Genomic DNA, 27,230 nt, shown 5'->3' with positions numbered 1-27,230 from the left:
GACCCAAAAGTTGTCTTCTGGCCATCACATGTACACATACATACACATAAACACATACCCCAAATGTAATAAAAATGCTAAATTCTACTGAAACTTCAGACAATAAGAACTTGAGTAAATGTGGTTTTTACACCAAGCCTAAGTGAAGCCCTCATCAGAACGATAGAAGAGCACAGGAATCAATGCAGAAAAGGATGGTAAAAATTGTAAGAGCCAGAGGGATGGACGACTCCAAGGAAACAGTATTTTCAAGTCACAATAGAATTGACACACATACCAAATTACAGAGATTGTGGCAGCACATATAAGACCTGCACAAATTCAAGTCAGATGGGGTCTCATCCCGAACTAGGAACCTATTTGCAACTGATACCCAATGGCAAAGGGAAAATCAGTTTTCTCCAATGGAGTGTCACAGGGTGTACTGGTTTTGCGTGTCGACTTGACACAAATTACAGTCATCAGAGAGAAAGAAGCCTCAGTTGAGTAAACACCCCCATGAGATCCAGCTGTAAAGCATTTTCTCAACTAGTGATCAATGAGAGAGGGCCTAACCCATGGTGGGTGTTGCCATCCCTGAGTTGGTGGTCCTGGGTTCTCTATGAAAGCAGGCTGAACAAGGCATGTGAAGCAAACCAGTAAGTAGCATCTCTCTATGGCCTCTTGTATCTGCTCCGACCTCTAGGTTCCAGCCCTGCTTGAATTCCTATCCTGACTTCCTCCAATGATGGTCAATGATCTGGAAGTATAAACTGAATAAACCCTTTCCTCTCCAACATTCTTTTTCGTCATGGTGTTTTGTTGCAGCAATAGAAACTCTAAAACAACTTATATCAACCACACTATAGGGTGGGCCCCATGCTCAGTACTTGGCCAAACACAAAACTAATTGAATGGTATTTCTCTGGACTTTTCTTTTGATAACAGCTTATTAGCCATGAAAGAAACAGGGAGAAAAGAATCTTTTCAATCATTTGACGAGTTACAGTAATGCTCCACCTGGCCTTTGATCACCCAAAATGATTTCACGTGATCACAGAGCAGTTCCTTTTGGCTTTTAAGATTTGTAGGTTTCATTTGGAAACATGGTGTATTGTCACTTCTTTAAGTTCCAGCTCTTAAGGCATAAACTAACATAGACATTAAATTAGGAAAAATTAGTGAATAAAGAGAATGCATGGTAAAAGAGGTAAAATAGTGACTTTACTTTCAGAATAATGGAGAGTCAATCCTAAGGAAGTGCAATTTTCAGACTTGTAGCCATGAGTTACATACATGTCTAGTAAGGCTTGCTTATATGGTGACTCCATGAGTCGTCTGTGGGCCTGGCACCATTTCATCCATTATTCTTCCCTTCTGCTTTTAGAAACAGTAAGGCAGCAGTGAAAAATCACAAGAAAGATGGAGTGAAAGGAAAAAGGAGGAGGAGGAAAATGATAAACACACACAATGATCATATGAGGGAAGGAAAGTCATAAACACATAGCAAACATATGACTTCCAAATGTTTATCTTTTTAATAGACTATTTTTTAGTAGTTTTAGGCCTACAGAAAGGATGATCTATCTATCTGTCTATCTATCTATCTATCTATCTATCTATCTATCTATCTATCTATCTTTGGTCAAATCTTTAAGATTTTTTTCTACATTTGAAATTAGTGGTCAAAAACTATAGTTCGAGGCTTCCTTAATCTTCGACTGGGAGGATCGGCAAGGAACAGTATCTTCTGGACATGACTGGATACTGAGCTTACAAACTCCCAGCAGCTGTGGCAGCCTGCACACCACCAGCACAGGATCCAGACAGTAAGCATTCTAGCATGTAGTGAAATGGGTTCATGAGCTCCCACTCCTAACTGAGGAGTTACTAATAGTTGACGGTATCTTGGGGAGGGAGAGTCAGTTTTCTTTAAAACTGTGGACCCTGTTAGGCTGGCCATGATTGAGTAGATGGCTCCATACTCAGAAGTATATGGACAGGCACAAATCAGAGTTGATGGTTATTAAATAACAATAAAACCCCACCCTTTTCAGTGTCTCCTATACGTTAGCCACACTTCCAAGTATTTTACATGAATTATTTCATTATCTACAGTACTTTTAATGATGAGTAAAATCATTCACAGAAAGGATAAGTAATTTGTCTAAAATCAGTCAATAACACAGCAGGAGAATACAGGCAGGAATGATATGTTCTTAAAGTATATTCTTAACTTTTATTCTCTATGAGTTGCAGATATATTGTAAGTGATGATATATTATGATGATATATTATTGGGGATGTTTATGAATTGCTCTCATTTTAATCCATCAACAACCATGGAAGGTGGCTGTTTTTAATCCATGCTTTGCACTGAGAGTAGTGAAGCTGAGGGCAGTTAAAGGCCTTGCCCAAAGGCATGCTATCATGTGATAGAACAAGTGAATTCAACCTGGAAGTTTGGGTATGTACTCTCAGGCTGAAACTTTATCAGGACAAAACTTCACCATTTGCTATTTTAAATAGGTTTTAAACTTAACGTTCAAAAATATTTATTGAAGAATATAAAGGGCTAGATACTGAGCCAGGCAATGGAGGAGTAATGGTTAGTCCAGCAAATGAATTACTGTCCTCAGAAACTTTCTAAGTAAAACATAAGCTACTTTAGAAAACAAAACACCCACTCAATAAATAAATTTAAAACAAAAATCCAGTAACTGCTTGTTGTAAGCAAGAAACATTTGGGAATCTAGAAGTGATGGCAGAAAAGGCTTGTCTGAAGAGGCATCTGAGCTGAGGAGCACTTCAAATTCTCAGATGTTTAGCTAATTTAAAGCATAGCTAATAATATGTCTGTACAATATCCCTCCCCTCAAGGATCAAAAATCTCTATGGAAAAAAAAGGTGGAGATATTGCAAGGGCCAGAGGTGGGGGACAACTTCAAGGGATCAGCATTTTCTAGACTCAACAGGGCAGATGCACATATGAATCCACAGACTGCCATAGCACATACAAGACCAGTACAAGCTCAAGCCAGACAAAATCCCAGCATAGAGGAGGTGAAGAGAGCACAAAGCCCTGCTCCTAGCCAAGCAGCTATTTGCAAATCATAGCTGTTAGAAGAGTTGGGGACGGGGGTCAATATTTTTAATGGAATGACACTGAAGTATGTCAACCATACAACCCAAAAAGTTCCCATGATCTGGAGTATTTGGCCAATACAAATTTGAGTCCATATTTTGTTTTGTTTTTGTGTGTTTAGAAGTTTATTTTTCGGTGGAGGTTGTTTTGCTTTTAAGAGAAAACATGAAGTTGTGTGGGGAAGGAGTTAGGGGAGGGGAAAGAATATGATAAAAATATATAAAATTCTCAAGAAAGAAGTAAAAGCATAAAAAAAGGGATTTATCAGACACATGTTAAATTGTAGTCATTCCCTTACTTTCTGTGCCAAAGGCAGTCTGGCTCTTTTCTAATCTCCTTACTTCAATCACAGTACAACACACTGACACTGCAGAAAGCAGCCTAGCATTATCTTCTGGTAAACTCTTTACGAGGAGTGTCAAGGGTGCAAGAGAGATTGCATATAGTTTTAGGGAGTGCCATGAATCGATGTCTGTGAAGACTGAAAGAAGGCAAGCTGGACAGAAGAAAATGAACTCTGGGTTGTAATAAAGGATCAATCAGCTAGAATAAAGTTCTCAAGCTGAGACTGCCTTTTGGAACTGTCCTGAAGAAGAAAGGGATACCAGATTTTTTTCCTCCATACCAACTAGTCACTAAAAAATCACTTGTTCTAAGACCATGGACAGGTAAAGTTGCTTTCCTCAACCAATGACATCCTGAAGAGATGAGAGTTGAGAGTTTTCACAAGGAACCAGTCCTAGCACCTGAGAATACGAGCATTTCCACTGGCAAGACTGGATTTGGTATGGGAGGGCTTCTAATGTATCCTTAGCTCCTAAGTGAACCCCTTGAGGCCAGGATAGAGAGATTTAGAGTGGTATATCTCACTGCCTAAGAGCCACTCAAATACTTGCTTTTGAATTCACAGGAGATCAGAAAGTTGTAAAAATCTCCTTTTGAACTTAAATTGTGAAGTCCACAGGTAAAGAGAAAACAAACTCCAAGAAAACAAAGACTGGAGCTGGGCTTCAGAGAGCCAGTGCCAGGCTGCATCTGTCCCTGAAAATAACATATATTTGCAGATGTTAAAAACAAAAACATCTAAGCCAAGAAAATGCTGATATCCTCACTGCTAGTGGTGTGGTTTGCACTGGGAGGTGGAGAACAAATCTGCACACAAGGCAGGGCCCCTGCTTGTCACTCTCACCCAGGACAGAATGCTACTTGGCACACAAGATAGAAGAGGGCAGAGTACCACCATCTGAAAACAGTGGGAGATATTCCCTTCATCTGGAAGGCCTCTCAGAGGGACTCACTGTAGAAATGTTTGCTTTAATATTGCTTTACTCTGACTGTTCATGGACACTAAAGTGGGGTTTTCCCCTCCACTGGGTGATAGTGAAGGTCAAAGAGCTTCGACTCAAACTCATGGGGGTTTAGTACAGAGAGGGTTCCCTGACATTGCTTAGCCCTAGGATCACAACATGTACACTCTTTATCTCCGTGGCGCCGTATCCAAAAGCCTCCAAACTCTGGTTCACCTTCTCCTCACACTTCAACAGCCACTTAACCCTCTTGAGAATGCTTTGCTGTGGGTAGTGATGCTAATGGCCTAATAACAGAAAACAGCCCTTGCTAATACGAGGAAGCAGATAACTAGAAGACATAATTCTCTGATGAGGAAGAAATGGTCCTTTCTACGAGATATCCTTTCATCTTTGGCTATGTTTTATAATAGTTCTACCATTAGACATTGTGTAAAATCAGCAGAAAATAGATGGCAAGGATGTTAAGTTAGGGATAGATTTTTAAAGAGCTTTTTGATAGCTAAATGTCTGAGGAAACAGAAAATGGGAGGGCTTTTTTTTTTCTTCTTAAAATTAACTTTGAAATTGAAAGGACTCAGGCTATACAATATCTAAACCAAGTAATAGATTTTTTGTTGGAATGTCAATGTTTAAGACCAAAAACAAACTGAATGAGACATTACTGGAAGAAAAAGCAAGGTGAGTGGTGTAGGGATGGATCATAGTTCAGAATGAAGCTTAGGGCAATGGCATGCATCAATACTGACAGCCATGACTCAGGTGTGTGTTCAGCAGAAAAGGCATTTAGGAAATAGTTCATTTAGTTTAGCTCCAATTAGAAAGACCTATACCCAAAGACTGTGAGAGAATGTTTAAAGATCCCCTGGACTTGGCCAAGCCTCACTGAGCCAAGCCTCACTGTTCTGTGGACTATAAGCAGGTTCATAGAATTCCAACATAAGATAGGGCTACCCTGTAACTACAGAAGGGTAAGGCAAGACAAACAGAAAACAGAACACTGAGAACACTCCGTAATCATGTCTGAACACAGACAAAATAAATATTCCCTTACCCAACACAATGTGGTTATTACTCTTCAAATTCATTCAAAATTTAAACCACACTGTGTAGGGTTTCTAGATAACAATTAGTAGTATACCTAATCAGACTTTAAAACTAGTCCAGGGCAAGTATTTTTTTTCACATTCTTCCAAATATTACAAATCCAAAAGTGGTTCCCCATGGTATATATATTCCCTTGTTGATTTGAGTCAATAAATCTTTAAACCTTGTTTAAAAAGTAGATGTAGTCCTGAGGGATCTGACTGAAAACCACTGAGACTTAGCTATTTTCTCTACATGACAAGCTCACAGTACTCATCAGGTCAGTTGGTGACTTTGTAATGGCAGGATTGTAGTCAATTGCATGGAAGATGTACAGAGGGAACTAAAAAGCTATAAATAAAGCCAGGGACTGTAAGTAATAGTGCAGCTTTCACAAGGATCTTGGTTCTCTGGTCTTTCTTCCACTGGACAACAGTTCCACTGTGATCCAAAGCTTCAGACAGGCCCTTCTACTTCACAGACTATAAAGTACTAGAATGAAGGAGAGGGTTACATCACATCAAGAAACTTCTAGTGCCTCCAACTTATCATCAGAAGCAAGAACACACATATAACTTCAATGCCCACAACTTCAATTGTCATCATTGTCGTTGCTCTCCTCCTCGTCGTCGTCCTCCTCCCCCTCCTCCTCTTCCTCCTCCTCGCTCCCTCCTCCTCCTAATCATCACCATCATCATTTTCATCTCCATCCCCGTGGTGCATCATCAAAATCTTCACACCCATTGCACCAGCCACCATGTTTGGGTATTTTATTTATCTCTGCGCCAGCTTGTGTGTTCTGCACACATGCTCAGTTTCCCTCAGTGTAATTGCAAGAAGATGGTTCGGCAGCATTTTGCAGATGAGGAAACTGAAGCAGTGGTTAGCCACTGAGGACCAAGGGCTGGATGCTGCGCTTCAGGCCCACACTCTTAGCTACTTTGACCTATCTTCTTAGTGTGTTAATTAAGGGAATGAAAATGCCTGCTGCCTGTACATTGAAGAAAAGGTTCTAGAAACTTCTCAGGCTCTTACTTACAAGGTGGTTCTATTCCTCTTGAAGGCTTTACATTTTTAGAGAATTTCAGATATTTCTTTCATCACAGTTATGCCTTGAATTGACAGACTATTAGAATGATTAGCAGAAATGTCTTCAAGTAGAAAGTAATGTTCTCTGAAATTTGTAACCTAAAGTGCACCTCTCATCAATTAACAAAAAGGAAACAACAAAAATCTCATTAATTTGGAGGCTAATTTGGGCAGGTTTTCTGGTAATTCAGTAGAGGTGAGGCACATGTGAAGGATCGGTGAAGACGAAGAATTTAATCAGCTGTGACTCTGCTGCCTGCCTGTAGCTTAAGAGTCTACTGCGAGAACAGTGGTGTTAAGAGGGTTTATGTAGGGATGGGGATGGGGATGAGGAGACCATAAGGAAGGGGTCCAGAGGGGGAGCTAACACAAAGGGTGTGTTAAAACACAAAACAACTAAAAATAAGTCTACATGGGAAGAATGTGCCACCCCACATCTTTAAAAATAAATAAAACTGTAAGGAATTACGATTTGGAAACTTTCTTTGCTGCAGAGTAAGTCAGCAATCACAATACATACCTTTCCTCCAACAGAAATGTATGTGAGACCATAACCAAACACCATCTCCCTGCCATGGCCACAGTCTACATTTCTTTTCTTATTGCTGTGATCACACACTCTGACAAAAGACACTCAGGAAGGAAAAGCTTTATTAGGGCTTGCAGTTCCGTTGCAAAGAATCAAGATGGCAGAAGCTTGGAGCAGCACATGCGCAGTAAGAAAGCAGAGAAGGCTGAAGGCATGCTGCTGCTTTCCTCTGTTTAGATAGTGTATAGGATCCTAGAGTGGCCCACAGTGGACAGGTCTTTCTACCTCAAATAATGTAATTAAAGGCATGCTTAGAGGGCCTCCCAGGATGTTCTAGATTTGTCAAGCAGACAACACTAGCCACCACAGTCACAAAGACAGGAACAGTAATGAGCTTCTTCAGCCTCAGAACACTATAGGGCAAGGACAAGTGTCATCCTAATTTAGATGAATGGAATGACATTTCAGAGAAAAAAGACAGTCAGCAGTGCTTGGTTAACCTTGTAATAATCCTGAGTTTATCCAAAAGTAACACTCCTTTATAGGGAAAGAGTGGATGCTCAGTGACAGAGGCCTGTTCTGGAAGCCATGCTGAGAGTGAGCTGAGGCTCTACCACTTCCTCACTAGCTGTGGGAACTATGACCCTCTTGAGACATGAGACACGGTTCCTCACCTGTGAATAAGGACAAAAGATCTCCCTTCCCAAGCTCCCATGAGAAGGAAGTAACTGGCAGGACACAATGGGCAGCATTTAGTAGACAGCAAGTGTTAAAGAGCAGGCCTTTGAGGGAGAGCAGTCAATTCCCCAGCACTCTTGAGTGTCAACAGTGGCAGTTGGTGACCTTCAGCCCAGAAGTCACAATGTCTAGTTTCAGAACCACAATCCACCCATTCATCTTCCCTTCCTCTCTTCCTCACTTCCTCTTTCCCCTCCTTCCCCCTCTATCCCTTTCTCCCTCTCTCCTTGCTGGAAACAGAGAACTCTACTACCTTATCTGACAACTTCAATCCCTGCTGTTTTCAGGACAGGAGAAGGAATGTCCAGAACTCTATTGTTCAAAGGCAAGGTCTATCTTTATACATATCAAACTTGTTCCAGCTTGGTTAGGAAGCCAGCATTGGGAAGACTCACCCAAGTTAGAAATATTTTAAGATTCTATGTTTCTTTGTGAACAAAAGTTTCAGGATGCATGTGAATGTGTATATGACTCATTTACAGGCAGAGATTATGCAAAACAGGCTCTAATTATGAATGTGTTGCCAGGCAAAGTTGTTTGGGTGGAGGCATTACAGCTTTATCACTAAGGGTGCTAGAGCCAAGGTGCTGTTCCATCACTTTTGGTCTTTTCCTACTCCTAGGTTTTCTGATGCAGGATGTTACATCCTACAGTCCTAGTCTCCCAGCACAAGGCGCACAACTAATCTTCTTTCCAATGTATGAAATTCACCTCCAAAACATCTCCTCTCATCATGGCTTTTCATTCCTACCCAGTATTTTAAGAATTCATTATTTATATTTATATTATTTTACAACTTGGAAAATTGTTATACACAATAAAATTCACTAAAAATCACCATTTACACAGCTGTATCAAAGTGATTGCAATTATAAAACTGTAGTTTTGAATTTTAATAATGTTAATTCTTTTTAAACAATCATTACAGATATCAGATATAATACAGATATTATAGATATGGGTCTAACTGAAATTCACTTTTTTTTATGTGTTCATGTATCTATGACATCTCCAGATAAATTTTAAAAGAGAAACTTAAGTATACGTTCTTAGAGGGAAAGAAATGTGTCATTGATCTTTGTGTTATATATAGCACTGAGCACTGGATCCAGCACGGGAGAGAAATTAAACAAATGTTTATTGAGTTAAATCATTAGGAGTTAATGGAAAGTAATTCTTATTTTTCATATAAAAATACACTAACTCAAGTAGTGGCTCCTGATGCTAGAAGATCAAATGAAAAGTCTCAATAGCCACAGGAAATTAATGCAAGGATTTTAGACTAATTTTCTATTAAAGTGAAGGTGAATTACAGTTGCTTCTCAAAGAGAAGATAATGCTCTAAGATTTACCACTCAGTTTTAGGTAAAACACATTTATCTTCAAACACAAGTGCCTATTTCCCCAAGGTATGAAACACATTCTGTAAAAGCACCAGTACTGAACAGTCACAGGCAAACCAAAAGGACATATATATATATATATGGTGTTGTAGTCAGGTTAAGTGTCACCAAAGGCATATGTGCTAAAGAATTAGTTTCTACTTGGGCATTCCTGGAAGGTAGAGAGTCTGTGAAAAGTGGAACCTAGTGTGCAAAAATTGGGTCACTGAGGACATAACCTTGAAGTGGATGTTGGGATCTTGACCACTTCCTGCCTTTCTTTTTGCTTCCTGGTTTCTGTGAGTCAGGTAGCTTCCTCTGCTCTGTGTTCTGCCTTGCCACAACCCAGAAGTGACCATGACCATGGACTGACACCTCCAAACTGTGAACCAAAGTAATCTTTTTAGGCTGCCACAGGGTGACATGGACATACAGAATGCACAGTAGATAGTGTAATGGAGCTAAGTGATGACACAGTCAGGTGGCTTGTCCACCCAGCAGTCCATGGTTCACATGCAGCTTCACGTGGCCAACAATAGCTAAGAATGCAAAACCTGGCAAGCTTCCTCAAATCATTGAAGGGTTCTTTTTCCTAGTTTGTGTTTGAAATTCAATTGTGTATTTCTTGAGCTTAAACTTTGAGATGACAAAATCATGTCAAAATGTCAAAAGATTATGCACCCCTGGATAGGAGAACACTGAAGGAACAAATGTGGACTACAACAGAAAACACCTCAGAAAGACTCATTCTCAGAAAACAGAGAATGAGTCTTGTGCACTTGGAATGGAAAACCAAAGGCCATCAAGTTCTGTTCTTGTCCACCAAAAAATCACCAGTCTATTTTGGCAGTGCTGGCCTCATGTGAACACCATCAGAGCGCCAGGAAGCTAGGAATGACAATAGCTATAATAGCCAATAAGCAATTTTTAAAACAAGTTTGTAACCCACCATTCTCCATGTTTTCATTAAGAAAACTTAGTCAAGGCAGGTAAAGTTTAGAGAAAGAAAATTCATCACTACTATAAGTGTTACTTAGGTTTATTTGTTTGTTTGTGTGTTTGTTTGAATCTTAACATAGGCACTGTACACAAGCACTGTAAAACTTTGAGAGTTCAACCAGGCAGACTCACAAAAATAACCTTGTCCTTGAAGGCTAATTCTACTAAATTTTAGGATCATGCTTCACAGGATAAGTTTAAGAGTCCATCACAGTCCTTCTAGAGCCCAGTCTTTCTGGTCTTAAGACTTCTTGAGATTTGCAGCTGCAGTGTGACTGCAGTCTGGAAGCATGGCTCCTCACTGAAACTTGCCCTCCCTTATAACACTTCACTGCTTCATTTTCTCCATGTCTCCCCTTTGCTCTCACGGGACCCTTCTAGACAGAACAGCTTAAGACAATTCCGTACATTTTGGTTCACTGACACCAAGTGAAGCCCATAGGTAGCTATGTTCAACTTGGCAGTCCAGAGGAGCAAGATCATTCCCAAAATTTTACATTGCAAGTCACCCATTAGAAAGGTCTGTTCTGATAGGATTTCATTACAATAGGTCATGTGACTATACTCCACAAAGCCACAACAAAGGGAGCTCTGAGGGTATCCTGGAGTTGCTCTGGCAAAAGCAGCTAGATTTTAACCATATATAATCAACTGTTTACTCCTCAAGCCATAAACTGGAGACAGTAGTCAGCTATGGGTATCAGCAGCAAGGCAGTCACAAAAACAGGTTGTCTTAAACTGGGTTCTATGTGTAGCTAGCTTGGCAGATAAAGTTAAAATAAATCCAAAGACACTGAAGTAGAACTAAAATAGATCTGAATCTTCTCCCTTTCAAAGCTCTTGAAAAAGCAACAATGACGACATACTGTAAGTTTGGTTAATTAATTCCAAGTTTTCTTCAGCAAGCTCCATGCTCTCATCCTGTATCACATGCCATCTGGCTGAGGGAAATATGTAGTTTTCACTCACACACTGCTTCCTAACCCTCAGAACAAGGGTATCTTCTTCAAAATCAGAAAAATGCTAGCTAGCCAAACTAGAGGGGGCTAAGGATCTGATTTGAAATCAAGTCATACCACCGCCCTGCTGCCATCTCCTGCATTAACTGTGAAGCAGCTCTTCACAGTCATCAGTAAAGACAAGGGTCCAACAGGAGGTGCTCTTGCCAATCATTCATATGGTAGATTTTCTATACAGGGAAGTGAAAAGCTTGATCTCTTACCTCTAAGTGTGTCCGCCGCTCAGCAACTACCCGCTCGTCTTTGTTTCCAAACAGCTTCTTTGGGGGGAATTCAAGAGCAGCAAGCTAAAATGCAGATTTCAAGAGCTATATTAAGGTCATACCAATGAACTTTTGTCTATTTTTAATTAAACTTTTATTAGTGTCCCTATTATGGGGTGAAGAGAGAAGCTTAAAATTTAAAGGTGGTAGGTCTTGCCCTGGGTTGCCATCAACACTGAAGAGATTAGTCAAGTGAGAAAACGTGTGTGTGTGTGTGTGTGTGTGTGTGTGTGTGTGTATGATTTTTGAACAATACATTCTAAAGATCAGATTCCATGTCATGTAGCATTTTTCATAAAACAAACAAGCCCCAAATGACACTAGACCAGGTAGGTGCCTGTGGGATGCAGGTGAGTTCTAGCCCACCACTGAGTGTTTCTGTTTTTCTTTTGCTTTTTTGAAATAGGGTCTCACTCTAAAGCTTAAGTTGGTCTACAATTAAGTATACAGTTCAGGCTGGTCTTGAACTCAAGTGATCTTCTAACTCAGCCTCATGTGGGGGAAATGACTGTCAGGAGCTCTCACACTGTATTTATTTATTTATTTTTATTTTATTTTGAGGTATGCTTCTGCTCTGTAACTTAAGCACTGAGTTTGTACAGTAGCCCATACAATTATTACTTTTCAGTGGAGATGAGAATTTGAAAACGTATCTACAAACTCCTTGGTCATTTTGTAAAATATTTCTTGGACAATTACTAAGGTAGACTAAAAAGTCCACATGATTTTCTTTTAGATTAGTGTACATGGAGATTACTCAGGAAAAGGGGGCTTCTGAAAATGGAGGTTTGTAATTAGTTCTCTAGCTGTGTCTTAAGAGCCCATAGTAATCTTCTGTAATGTTCTTCTTGTAGGCATACAGATCATAAGGTAAGTTTTGTTATACGCCCAGGCTAGGAAGGGCTGTATAATCCGGTGAGACTCTGACAAGCCAGGCTTGCCTTGGCAGAATGGGTGCTAAGCTGTAATAATTGCTGCTGTGGGTAGAATTCACTGTTTCCTTATTTCTCACCTTTAGTGGACAAATTGAAGTCAATGAAGCATTATTAAGAAAAACATGAATATTTCTTCAACAGAGTAGCGCACAATAGGCCACGAAACTCCAATTTATACCTATGCAAATCACTAAGTTGATTTAAATTTATATTACTACAGCTTAAGTTTAAAAATATTAAAAACCAGCTTCTGTGTATTTAAGATGTTAAAAGCACCATAAGATATGCTAGAAATATCAGAAAGTGTAATGTATAAAAGAAAAACTTGACTAATGTTCCAACTGGGCATACTGCAGCCAGCACCTGATTCTAGAAATGAACATTGCTGTGCCAGGAAGTGGTTTTCGCAGTTCCTTCTTCCTACTCTAGGTGGGCAAACAGTACCCCAACAAACAGTACCTTCTAATAGCAAACTTTGTTCTGTTTTTTCATTTTGTATGGGCAGTCCTGACACTGACTCACAAGCAACTGGACAAGGTTTTTCTACTGAGTTGTTTATTCAGTCCTGTCTTTACCTTTAAAATTTTGTGATAGAAACTCATTAAGTTTTGGAGGCTAGTCTTGAACTTGTAATCCTCTGGCTTCTTCCCTCTGAACAGCTGAAACTATAGGCTTGCAACACTAGTTGAGTTTAGTTCTGTTTACAAACTTAACGCAAATGGTACCATTCAAGGTTTTTGAGTGTACATCTTTTTGTTAAGCACTGTGCTTGGAAGATCCACTGATAGTTGCATGTAGGGGTGGTTTGCACACCCCATTGGTGTTCAGTATTTTGCCATGTCAATTTTCTACAACTTGTTTACTTAACTTTTTGTTGTTGTTGTTTTTCGCTTGCAGTTCTTGAGCTCTTTGTTAGATTTGGCTTTGGAGATTTTGGCAACTGTGCTGGTAGGAATATTTTCTCCTAGGACTACTAATGGACAAATTCATGTACTTTTGTTGGTCCTACTGTTAGGAGTAGAACTACTGAGTCACATGGTATGCCATGTGTTCAGCTAATTTTTTTTTATATAATACTAGATAGGCTGTGCTTTTAGTAACTGACTCTCTTACTAAGGCTCAGCTGTGTCCGATCTCCACTTATACTTGGGCCTGTGGGTATTTCCCTATCAGCAATTCTGGTAGGTAAGTAGTCATTCCTCCTGTGCATCATGTGTCTACTTATCTGATATCTAATAATGTTGACCACTTATTCACTAACCCTCTTGGTTATTTTAAGTGGCCATTTAACTATTTTACCCCTTAAAATTTTTTGAAGTTAAAATATAATTATATCACTTCACCCACCTTTTCTTCCCCCAACCCTTGCCACACACTACCTTTGCCCGAAGACTCGTGGCCACTATTTCTTTAATTGTTATTATGTATGTACATACATGTGTATGCATGCATGTGCATCTACAACATAGCTCCTGAACCTAAGGCTTACCTAGGACCATATCTGGAGAGGAATTGGAAAGACTGTAAGAGCCACTGGAACAGGAACTTTGCTATAAGATTTTATCTTCTAGAAATGTCAGAGATGCTATGCCTACAAAGTCTCATTAACAAAGGCCCAAGCAAAGCACTACCATAGACCTGCTAATGTAAGACTCATGAGACCTCAACCCTAAACAAGGAACTATAGGCAACTACAGGATGCTGAGAGTTGTAGAAATAGGATTGCCCAGGGGAGAGTCCAATGTCAAGTGGTATTATCCTAAAAATTATATACACACTTTGCCTTTTTAGAATGAAGACCCTTTGTTTTCTTTAGAGATTCTTCCTTCCCTTTAATAATGGTGCCACTGATGACTTTAAATTCCCCTTCCAAAGTTAACTCCCAGGAGGGCAGATAGTTCCACATACAGGCTGTGTGTGCCAGGGCAGAGAATTCTTGGGGTGGAGGCTCGGTTTTTCCCCTTTGCCACAAATGCTCTGATTTTGTTTCTGTCATTTAACTTTGAAACTGCCTCAAGGCAGAGTGAAAGGCTAGAGGCACCAAGATGAAAGAGGTTCAAATTCGAGTCTGGTTGCCTTTTAACTAGCTAACTAGCTGGACTCTGTCCACTCAAATATTCTCTCTTGGAAAACACTAAAGACAATGGTATGGAACTTGACAAGCTTCTATGAAGCTATAGCAAGGAATGCTGAATGGAATGTAGCCACATGAATTATTAATTATTCTGAGGTCTGGTAATTCATTACACAAACAAACAGTACACCTTCAGGCCCTCTGTCTGCTCAACTTGTGGCTTCATGAAGCAAAGTTTGTTTGTTTATTTATAATCTGGCTTTATTGGCACACGCATGCCTCTTCGCAGAATCTGTCTTCTGAGACCCATCTAATCTCAACTTCATCTTCCACATGTGTCCCCCTGACAGCAATGCTGAGAGCCTGGCCAGCATGCTTTCACACTTGGGTGTTTTGTCATTTTCTTATGAGGTGAAGTTTCTGTCACGGAAAATTATTTATCATCTCTTCAAATCCTCAGTCAGAAATGACACACTGAGAGGGCTGCAGGCAGCAGGATTAAGCCAACAGTAATACTCAAGGTTTTTCAGTGGGCCCCCTTCCTCAAATGGAGCTTAGTATTTGTGTTGCTAATATCCAGACTCTGAAACAACTATGAGTAACTTATAGGAAAACATTTCATTTGGATTTTAGAAAGAAAAGAAAACAATAACTTCCAATGATTTCCAGGCATGTACTCAAAGAGCAAAGGCCTATTCAGAGAATCATGAAAGGCTCAGTTCCTATGACGAAGAAGTCAAGATAGACATAGTAAGGTCTGACTCCCGCTTTCTCAATACAATTCTGTGACTAGGTCTGTAGAGTGAGGAAGATGCTGCTCTGAAGCCATTGATGATCTAGAATAAGGATGAGAGTGAGTAGCTTGACCATCAGAATACTAAGCTGTGTACATGTGACTGCTGGCAGCCACCCAAGTTCCCACAGTTCCCACAGTTCCCATGAGAACTCTCAACAGATCCTTGATGGAGACATACACCTCAACAAAGCACCAGAACAATGTGTGGGAATGACCAATGGGAGAGAGGCTGATGGGCCTCCTGTAGGGAGACTCCAGGTCATACACACTCCTCATGCTGTATGAATAAACATTGTCTACCTGAAGATAAAAACACTGGCTATCCAGACATATAGCTTAGGAGAAAGTCTTGGTTAGCTTTAGCTGTCAACTTGAACCTAGAGACATCTGAGGAGAAAATCTCAGTTAAGGACTCACAGCCATGTCTGGGAAGGACTGTCTTCATTATTCATTGATGCAGAAGAGTCCAGTTCACTGCGGGCAATGCTGCCTCTAGGCAAGCACACCTGGGTTGCACAAGAAAGCAACTAAACATAAGCCAGAGATCACACAGGAAAATGGCATTCCTCCTTGGCTTCTGCTTCAGTTCCTGTCTTGATTTCCTTTGGTGCTGAACCGTGACTCAGAAGAGTAAGCTGAAATAAGCCCCTTCTCCCCTAAGTTGCTTTTGGTCAAAGGGTTTTATCACAGTAACAGCAATGTAAACTAGAACGGGATGGAAGGAAAACACAGGGGAAGTTTATTTTAGAAACTCAAGTTGTTGGGTCTAATCCTAGTGGCAGGGCTAAGGCCCCAAAAAACCAGTACTGAAAGTCAAAGACCCAATGTCAAATGTCCTCACTAGGGAATTATGTTTACAACAGATCTCTGATCACAGTGTGAAAGAACCTCTACCTTCTGGGAGAGAGGAGACTGCTATAGCTCTCCTCCTTTAGAGACGCTTAACAGGGGCATCTAGGCCTGGCTACGTGCTAGTTCAGCAGAAGAGATGAAAATGACAACTTCATTAGTTAAAGAATATTTGATATTAGTTAAGCCCTGAGTAAAATTCAGATGTTTTAACATGACTGCTTGAATCACCTAGTTTACCATAGTCAGATTATCTTCTGAGTGAAAATATTCTCAATTGCTAAATTATTAATCTGATCTATCTCAACCAATTAATTCCAAAAGAATATATTTTCCTTCCAGCATTGAGGAAAAGACACACACATACACACACAGAGACAGAGAGACAGACAGAGACAGAGAGACAGAGAGAGAGACAGAAGGAAGGAAGAAAGAGAGAGAGAGAGAGAAGGAAGGAGGGAGGGAGGGAGGGAGGGAGGGAGGGAGGGAGAGAGAGAGAGAGAGAGAGAGAGAGAGAGAGAGAGAGAGAGAGAGAGAGAAAGAAAGGTTGAGATTAACCATCTTTTAAAAATCTAACATTAAAATATTAAAATAGCTGAGGAGGGGTTGGGATAGCTGGCCCAGGAACCAAGCTGAGGTTAATGGATATTGTGGTCTGAGTCTTCATAGTTTCACTTACCCTTCTCCCAGCTTCTTACTCCATCCTAACCATGGAGTTACTGGATAAGCTACCCTCCTTTAGGCACACAGCAGCTATCTACAGCCCAACTGTGTTTATATTCAAGGAAACATGGAGAAATATCAAAGAGTAGTAATGGTGACAATTTGTATATACCAAATAAAAATCTATAAAAATGCTTTTTAATGAAAAGGTGAAGGCTCTTATTTAATATGGAAAGGAAAGTAAGAACTGTATTCAGCAGCTGTGAAGCACTATAGGGCAGCATTTGGAAATGATAGATAAAGGCCAGGTGACAGGTGGGGACTAGTGTGGAGAGTCTGTGTGCACATCTATGTAACACTGAATACAGAATAAACTAAACTTTACCATAGTTATGTTTGCATAGGAAAAACACAGCATACACAGCATTTGTATTGTGGAGGTGTTAAGGTACCCACTAGGGGTTTAGTTCATGTCCTCTATGAGTAATAGGGACTACTGCGGTTGTGTGTAGAACATCTCTGTATGTGTTCATGTGTGTGGGTACATATGCACATGTGAATGGACATATGGATACCAGCGGAGGCTGGTATCAGATGTCTTCCTCATACAGTCTCTACCATAGCTGTTGAGAGAATATCTCACTAAACCTGGAACTCAGTGATTCAGCTAGACTAGCTGGCAGGCCAGTCCCATGGATCCTCTGTGTCTGTCTCCTTGGAGATGCTGCTACAGACACTTGCTTCTAAGCCTCAATTTTTGAAGTGGACATAAGATCTGAACTCAGGTCCTCACGCTTACCATACACACTTTGTGGATGGAACCACCGTCTCCCAAACCTCACGTCATTTTTACAGTCACATTCCTAAGCCCATTTTCTGTACTTACTGCTATTTTTACTTGAGTTAGCTCTTCTGCCTAAAATAGATATCCTCCATAATCAGATGAGGGGTTGACCTGCTGTCAAAGTAGGAATGCATGGAAGTGTTAGGGAGGGCACTGGCTATCTTTCCAGTCTCCACTCATAACCCACAAACACTGGACTTTCTTCCTTTTTCTGGTTCCTCATGCTAACAAGAAAATTCCAAATCCACTTCCAGTCTTCTCACTGGACCTACCTTCTCAGTGCCTTGCACTAAACACTCTGTATTTTCATAGGACGGTTCTTAGTACCTCATTATTGTAACTTAGTAGACAGTCTAGATTTGGTTTTCATGAGAAATCATGTCAGGAACAAACAGCAGGTGTACCAGCTCCACTTTCTTCCCTCTGTAAACTCTGACAAGGGAACACTGGTGTTCCATTTTTCAAAAAATTAAAGTCTCTAAAGTTCTATTGTCCTCACAACAACTGAATTTTATGGAGACTTGGCAAATATGGCTGATTTATATAAAATGTTGGAGATATTTGGCATCTGGTACCCAGGGGAGAATCTCCTTTCTTTCTATACAGTTTCATGAAGAACCTACAACCTTCAGCCAATCAGGAGAAAATGACAGAAATGTCAGTTGAGAACATTTTGTAAAATTTCTGACCAGTATTGAAAGGCATTACATACAAAGGCAAGTACTAGGGAAATAAGGAATAAATGAATTAAGTAGATAGATCCTAGGAGAGAAAAGTAGGGTGCAGCCTGTGGTCAACAGCAGTGCATCTATGTTGGCTAGTGGTACAGACTGTGCTATCCTAATGGGGAAAGGTCAAAGGAGAGAAACTAGTAATGTATTTAAGAGCTCTTTATGCCATCCTTACCACTGTTCCCTGTGTTCTAAACCTTCCACAGTGGGGCTTAGGTTTCTGATCCTATATGAAAGAAACCTGGAAGGCAATGCTTGTGCACCCACACAGGCTAAGTGCTAGCCAGGAAATCAACAAGCCAGCTTAGGTCTAGCAGAGAAGTCAAGTCACATGTCATGTCACTGACCCCAAACTGGACAGATGTATGCTGGAGCCTTCAACTCTATGATAGGAGCTGCTGCAGGCTCAGCTGTAGGCTCAGTACAGCCTTGTATGATTGCTAGAAGGTCTGAGTGGGGCTAGTCTTAGGGGTCAAGTCTCAGTGAGTTTAAGTTCCAGGATCTCATCTAGCATTTCACTGTCAAGGAGGGAGAAAAAAAACCCTAGCATATGGCAGGGAGGCACAAAGCCATTGAGAAGCATCTTCAAATATGCAAAAAAGTAGATGAAAGACATCAAGGTATAACTATACAAGAATATTCAATGACCATAAAAGCCAGCTAAGAAATAGCCTAAGAAGATCTCACAAGTAGGGTACCAGGATAAAGACCATTTGGCTCTATTAAAACTCATACATATGTTTAACCAAACATATTTATTGCAAAAGAATATGAATATTTCATGTCCTGACACTCTAGAAATGATAACTTGAGAACCTGGGAAGTGGAAGTAAACAAATCCTATTTATTTTGGACAGTCAATTGATAATTTACAGATACAAACATATCTGAAAAACTTTAGCACCAATTTTTTAATAATCATTGTTCTTGTAGTCACACTAGTTTTAGAGGACTTATATCTCATGGCAGAGACATTTTAAAGTTCAGCAACATCTTCAGTTTTGCTTTCTTTTCTTTCACTTCTGTTAAATGCAAGTAAAATTCAATTGAATATTCCTACTTAAAACAGTAGATCTAGAATGAACACCATGTTAGAAAGCTCTTTCCTTGGGGAAGAACCTTGAATACTTGGGCACAGGGGGAAAGTTCCTGAACAGAACACCAATGGCTTATGCTCTAAGATCAAGAATTGACAAATGGGACCTCATAAAATTGAAAAGCTTCTGTGAAGCAAATGACACTGTCAATAGGACAGAAGGGCAACCAACAGACTGAGAAAAGATCTTTACCAATCCCACATCTGATAGAAGGCTAATATCCAATATATACAAAGAACTCAAGAAATTAGACTCCAGAAAACCAAATAACCCTATTAAAAATGGGGTACAGAACTAAACAAAGAATTCTCAACTGAGGAAACTCGAATAGCCGAGAAGAACCTAAAGAAATGTTCAACATCCTTAGTCATCAGGGAAATGCAAATCAAAACAACTCTGAGATTCCACCTCACACCAGTCAGAATGGCTAAGATCAAAAACTCAGGTGATAATAGATGCTGGTGAGGATGTGGAGAAAGAGGAACACTCCTCTATTGTTAGTGAGATTGCAAGAGGGTGCAAGCACTCTGGAAATCAGTCAGGCAGTTCCTCAGAAAATTGGACATAGCATTACCTGAGGACCCAGCTATACCACTCCTGGGCATATACCCAGAAGATGCTCCAACATATAACAAGGACATATGGTCCACTATGTTCATAGCAGCCTTATTTATAATAGCCAGAAGCTGGAAAGAACCCAGATGTTCTTCAACAGAGGAATGGATACAGAAAATGTGGTACATTTATACAATGGAGTATTACTCAGCTATTAAAAACAATAAATTCATGAAATTCTTATGGAACTAGATGGAACTAGAAAATATCATCCTGAGTGAAGTAACCGAATCACAAAAGAACACACATGGTATTCACTCACTGATAATTGGATATTAGCACAGAAGCTGGCAATACCCAAGTTCCACCTGGGTATCCATCCCATGTGCAGCCACCAAAGGTAGATGCTGATGTGGATATCAGGAAGTGCATGCTGACAGGAGCCTGATATAGCTGTCTCCTTAGAGGTCTGCCAGAGCCTGATATATACAGAGGCAGATGCTCATAGCTAACCATTGAACTGATCAAGGGGTTCCCAATGGAGGAGTTAGAGAGAAGGAGCTGAAGGAGCTAAAAGGGTTTTTGGCCCCATGAGGAGAGCAACAATACCAACCAACCAGAGCTCACACGGTCTAAACCACCAGCCTCGGAGCACATAGGGAGGGACCCATGGCTCCAGCTGTATATGTAGTGGAGGATGGCCCTGTCGGGCATAGGTGGAAGAGGAGATCCTTGGTCCCATAAAGGCTGAATGCTGTATGTGGGGGAATTTGAGGGAAGGGAGGTGGGAGTGGGTGGGTGGGTGGGAACATATCCTCATAGAAGCAGGAGAAGGGAGGATGGGATGGGGGTTACTGGGTGGGGAGGGATGGGGTAAGGGGATAACATCTGAAATGTAAATAAAATATCCAATAAAAAAAAAGGAAAAAAGAGAAAAAGCTCTTTCCTTCTTTTGGTCTATTCTCTTTAATTCCTTTTTATATCTGTCTATGTATCTGCCTATACAGTTCCAAAATTAAAATAGCATTCATTAGGCAAGAGCATTCATTATAGTTAGAAATGACTGGGTAACCTGTTGTTTTCTTATATTTCTTGTACCATGTACAATTTGATAAATGAGCATGCATCACTTTTATAGAAACAATAAAAATGATTACTCTTTGTATAAGTTTAAAGAAATGGTTAAATGACCACCATATGTCTTTTTTCTTTTAATAACCTGTGATTTGGGGCAATTGGATTGCAAATCCTAGCTCAGCAAGTTACAGGTTATACAATGGAGAGCAACTTGCAGAACATTCTAGTTCCTGGTTTCATCATCTGTTCTAGTGAAGCAATGGAGCAGAGATATTTATGTTTCCACTCTGCTGAAACCCTGGGACTCTAGTGCTGGTGATTAAAATCTCTCCACACTGAGCTACAAGTGACACTTCAGACACGTGGAGGGTTACCTATTATCTTGGCTACAGCGTATTGCTCTCAAGGAGTGCATCTTACCTCCCTTAAAATCTTCACAACATTCTCACTTGAAGTGAGGCTCAGATGTGGGGTGAATGAAGCCCAATATAATAATGGAACATGTTAGTCTTTGAGAGGTTATAGAACAGAAAAAGGAGAGGCACAAATGGCGACTCAGTATTCATGAGAAAACTCTCAAAATGGCATCCTTTCTGGCTACAGCCGATGCCCTCCCAGCAGGAGTGGGAAACGGTGAAGAGGCATTTGAGCTCTTCTGGGAAAATTGTATATTAAAGATAAAAATGATGACTGAGGTCAAATAAATTGGGTGTTTGTGGGAGATATGATAGGCTAGAGAGTGCTGGAAGAAATTTTAACAACAGTTCTATGGCCTACTTTGCATAATTATGAAATTTGATTATGCAGAGCAAAACACTGGAAACAAACAGATGAGCATTAAAATAGCACTTTTTCTTTTTTGGTCTGAGAGAAATAATAACAACAAACTTGCTTTGCAATTCAGTAAATAAAACATTCTAGAGACAAAAGGATGAAAATTATGAAAATGAAATCAATATATTGAGGCCTACTGACTTCCCATGGAATTTATCTTTCTCTTAGTACATGAAGACTTTCCAAATCAAGTAATTAGCTTTGTTCTGAATGGTCAACTAACACAACAGTATGTGTCAGGTTCAAAGCAGTGCTGTTTGAAGAATATTCGTGGGAGTAAAATGATTAACAGTCACCCAGAACTAGCATAGACACTTTATGCGGTATGCAACTCTAACTTGGAAGACTAGAAATATTAAGTAGCTATACCTATATTCATATGTATTCATATTGGAAATAAAGCCAGAATCCTGTTAAACTGTGGTATTTCTTACTGATCAGAGTGAAAATCTCATTTGTATGCTGGTTTAAACATTCTCTTTCTGATTCCCAGTGAACACACCTAGCTGAATTTTTCTCAGAGTCATCAAACTCCAACTCTGGCTTCAACAGCTGTTACAGTCAGCCAGCCTGCTGCCATCAGAAAGGCAAGCTAAACATAATAGAAAAGTCTGCTTCCATTAAAAGCTTCCCCCTCTTGGCCAAGTCCACTCACTAGGTAGGAGTCCAGGATGTCTTGGAGGCATCAGAGAGAGTGAGGTTTGGTGAGTGGCATCATTATTATGAAATAATGGCAATCTTAAAGTATAGAGAATAAGTAATGAAAAGCTTTGCTTATGTTTCATGATTTTATAATAATAAAGTAGATAAAACTGAATCACTGAAGAAAAACTGAAAATTAAAACAGTTGTAGAGTCCTTACTAGTACAAGGAAAGTGTGTGACTTCTATGAACATTTGTATATCCATTTCTCATTTCCTAGTTAGTGACACTTAGCTACCCACCTAGCATTCAAATTTTAAAGACTGGAGGGGAAAATGGAATGTGGCCTACTCTAGTGAACTCTAGCCTGCCATTTACAAAGAGACCTACCTGCATATATCTGGCAGCTTTTCAGAAAGCCACACCCTGCAGGCGTATGGCTGTAAATTTCAGCCACCCCAGCTTTTGAGAAATGCAAATAAAGAAAACTCATCAAAAGGTTGCCATAATTCTCACAGATGACTAGAAGGAAGCAGTTTTGACTACTCAAAATTAATAGCAGCTCCCAAGGCCTTATAGGAACAGCTGTCACCGAGAAATACACTCACAAACAAATAAGCAATTCTCTCCCACGTTTGATTTGTTAGTGGCATGAAGCAGCGATCCTTCGGGAGCACTGAGCCACCTGCAGACCTCGGATGGGGTGGCTTGTACCCACTGCACACAGGATTTATGAGCCCAGGCCCTCTCAGACTCTGGCTCATGCTGACTCTTGTGAACCACCTGCTGCAGGAGAACAAGGCAAGACCCTGCGGATGTGGGTCAGTTAACAATCACAAGTAGGATACATCACTAACACAAACTGTTTTCCTCCTCTCACCAAAATGCTGCAACACCGAAGCATCAGGCTTGGAAATGTCGACAGGGCTGCATGGCTTCTAGCTATATTTGATATAGAGATTAATTTTCCCACACAGTCTCACTCTTCCCCATGCTGGTGTCAATTTCATTCAGGTGTGAACCAGTGAAGACAGATCTGATAACATTCATGTAAGTTGCAGTAATGTTTGAAAGTAAGAAATACAGTCAGATCTGTGAATATTAAATACTGTGTTTTCAAGAATAAATAAGAAGTTAAATTCAGTTCAATGCTTCCATTTCCCACCTCTTGCTATGATGTTAATTGTCTCTTTCTGGGTCTGAAATAGGCCAGAACTTGTTACTGTAATGACATTCAAAAGTAGGGTACCATTTCTGGTTATCTAAGTTAGTATCCATGGGGACTTGCTATGAGCAAATTTTGAGAAAATGGATTTTGTGACATTTGGTCGCATCTGCAGAATGCTGTAATGCTCTCTTGTTTAGTAAATACAGAAAATGAGAAGGACACAACGGGACCAACAATCAACATACACAAACCACATTCATTTCAAGTTCTTCGTATGACGTTTAACTGATTTATCTGAGTCTTGATTTCTTATTTCTAAAGTAAAACAATGGGCTACTAAGTCATGAAGTCCCCTTAGAATGTGGATTTCATACTCTGAAAATAGTTTCTAGCTGCAATCTTTCATTGCAACAGAAGAAGGGACAACTCAGGCCCACATCTCTGGGGTCTCAGAAGTTCATGCCTTGGCCTGCCTTTGTTGTTAATGTTGAGACTATTTACTGGTTCTCACTATTTAGCATTAGAGACCTATGAAACTGAAAAATCACTGAGTGCTGTCAAGATGGACTTGAAGGGAAAAGCAGGGAGTATCTTAATTAGCAACCTAAAGAGTCTATCCAGAGGAGGCTGCTGCATCACTACACACTCCTGGACCTCACATAAAATTTACAAAATCAGAATTTCCTAGTCTACAATCCCTTTCCACATATTTTGGAAAACCCTTCCAAAGTAATTCAGCTTCTCTGAACTCAGGTCTTTGTTTCTCTACTTATCCTGAAAACAGTGACTCTAACACCATCTATCCACCAAGTAGAGAAAATGGTGTGGTGTAAACCACTCAGTTGGCTACCTGGGCCTTGGATGATAACATACCAGGTCAAAAAGCTTCTATTTTTGTCTACATAGCTATTTGCTATCTAAAGAGGCTAGGAGCGTTATAAAACTGAATTCACTGAAAGCTTACTGGATGTTCCCGTGGCTGTGGTTGGTAGCATTATAATTTTGGAAGCAAGTACATCTGCAATTTTTTGTACTATCCATGGAGTGCTGGATATAAACCTATTTAGAATACACTGCAGTGATGGATGGTAACTAGCTCTCCAATGCAAACATGAGGCCAATATCTAGTTTATTTTCTCATTTTTATTGGGGCTGCTTTGTAGAAATTACTTGGAAAATAAAGGTGAGAAATGGTTCTATAAGCACAACTCAAAATCCACATAGGAATTAAACAACCTCGTGTCTGTTTTCTTCCCTCCACTGGTACCCATTGGGCACCTACTGAAAAGCAAAAGGCACAAAAACCAATTTCTCTAACACAGTGACCTACTAGTTTTACTTGAAGAATCTAAAAACATTTTTTCTCACTCAGCATTATAAAAAGAAAGGAGCTCCTTCAGGGATGTATGTGATAGAGTAGGATTGCATTTGACACCAGAGAACTTCTGTACCTCACTGATCTTTAAGTTATGAATTAGTTATGGTATAGATAAGCAGTCTAGCCTATTAGCCTATTATATAACTATTATATAACTTATTTTTAACAGGTATGGTCATCAGAAGTCCACTTAGTACTTGTTTTGATTGTGTGTGTGTGTGTGTGTACGCGCATAATTTTAATAATTTACCTTTTGCATATGGGTATTTTGCCTATATGTATGTGTACCATGTGCATGCCTAGAACCGACTCAGGAAAAAAGAGGGCACCAGATCTCCTGGGACTAGAGTTACAGATGGTTGCCCATGTGGGTCTATAATTGAACCTAGGTCCTCTGGAAGAGTGGCTAGTGCTCTTAACTATTGAGCCTGTTTCTTCACTATGTATTTTAAGACATAAAATGTCCAATTTTCATTGCTAATTTTTTGTCTCTTAAGCTGCATAACACAAACTGGCTTCAGAAATATTTCTAACCAAGAGCATTACAAGATGATCCTAAATCAATCCCAATGCTTAATTGCTTTCATTGGAAGACTCCCCTGGGTGAGGGCACACACCCTACAGCCTGCTGCTGTAAGAAACTACCTTAGTCAGGGCAATGTTTGCCCAACAGAAATTAATTTCTGGAGGTGGAGAGATTCAAGACCAACATGAAGCAGACCTGGTGAGGGCCTATTCATCACAAATGAACTCCTTCATTGCCTTCCTCTGGCAGCAGAGAGGGGCTAAGCATCCTGGGCTTCCTTTATTAGGGCACCAATCATTTTCAATTGGATTTCAACTTTATGACTTAGTTAACACCCCTGCTCTCCATAGGTCTCACTATAATATCACCAAATATGGGATAAATTTTACACATGAATGTTGGAGGGCACAAATATTCAGTCTGAGGCAATTCCCAGAAGGCTGGGCATTCTGAATGGAGAGCTGTTTGGTAAGTAGACCAAAACCAAAGTCCTTCAGAAGGCTCAAGGCCATGAACTTCGAACCTGCTCCATGCAGCAGTTCTCTCCATGGCCCTAGGGATTGTAGATTTATGGCCTATAAAAAGTTGTTCATGAAACAGATGCAGACCCTAGTATGGTTGCCCACAAAGCCAGAAGGAAGCCTTGCCAGGACTTTGCTATTCATTATAATGTGTGAAAACTGGTGTGCCTTTAAACATTTTTCATTTTCTTTCTAGCTTCTTAGTGAACATGGTTCTTGGACTTAAGACTGCATCAGGACCCATGAATGTACATCCTGGACTCTGGACATAAACAGTATTTTCGCCTTCTTCTTAGAAGAGCAAGTGAACATGTAAAGGAACTTTGTTCCTGAGGACACAGTTTGGCTGATATTTAAAAGACACAGTGATTTTAGTAAAATAAATATACGTGATTTTCATACATATACAAATAGAGCACTGTGGAATTGATCTGTGTGGTGAGATATGAAAAAAATGCAATCTGGCAGACGCTGCATCATCCTTCAGAGCTGCCTGCAGTTTATGGGAGGCTACGGTGCTCTACTGCAGACTAGCTGTGGCATTATCATTTTACAGATGTGGAATCTAAAAACATGGGGTTTAATTTGATTAAGATTCTGTACAAGGTCAATAGCAGAAACAAACAAAGTCAGAAGGGACTATTGGCCTGCATGATACATGTCAGTACAACATGGGGGCAACCGTATCATGAACAAAGGAGCCAGCCTGTGTGCAATCTGGAAGAAACTGCTAATTTAATGAAAATGCATAAATAAAAAATAACAATTGTACAATCTCCAAATATGTAGCATCTTCAGTGGAAAGAAAGCTACTTGTTCTCTGAAGGGAGTAGGAACCACCTGGTGACTGTCCTATGCTAATGTGTTCCTCTTCAGTAATAAAGCAGAGAAAGGAGTCAGGCCTTTAATCCCAGAACTTGAGAGGCAGAGGCAGGTAAATCTCCGAGTTTAAGGCAGAGTTTGACACAGAGAAATCCTGTCTCAAGAAGCCGAATGAAAGAAAG

The 27,230-nt window shown here is 40.1% G+C and overlaps 1 protein-coding gene across 2 annotated transcripts in view; it reads right to left on the bottom strand.

Moving 5' to 3' along the window:
* Positions 1–27,230, bottom strand: part of Kif16b (kinesin family member 16B) — a 276,501-nt gene that overhangs the window by 19,915 nt on the left and 229,356 nt on the right. Inside the window, exon 25 of one of the 2 annotated variants that reach the window (XM_028755092.1) lies at positions 11,477–11,560. In XM_028755092.1, the coding sequence (XP_028610925.1) occupies positions 11,477–11,560 (84 nt within the window). Of the gene's footprint in view, positions 1–11,476; positions 11,582–27,230 lie in introns of those variants that run through there. The other variant, XM_028755101.1, reaches the window with a different exon arrangement.

Source organism: Grammomys surdaster, unplaced genomic scaffold (assembly GCF_004785775.1).
Source record: "Grammomys surdaster isolate TR1022 unplaced genomic scaffold, NIH_TR_1.0 129, whole genome shotgun sequence".
Taxonomy (NCBI): Eukaryota; Metazoa; Chordata; class Mammalia; order Rodentia; family Muridae; genus Grammomys; species Grammomys surdaster.
Note: the sequence above shows the minus strand (reverse complement) of the source record. Positions and strands in the feature narration are given on the sequence as shown.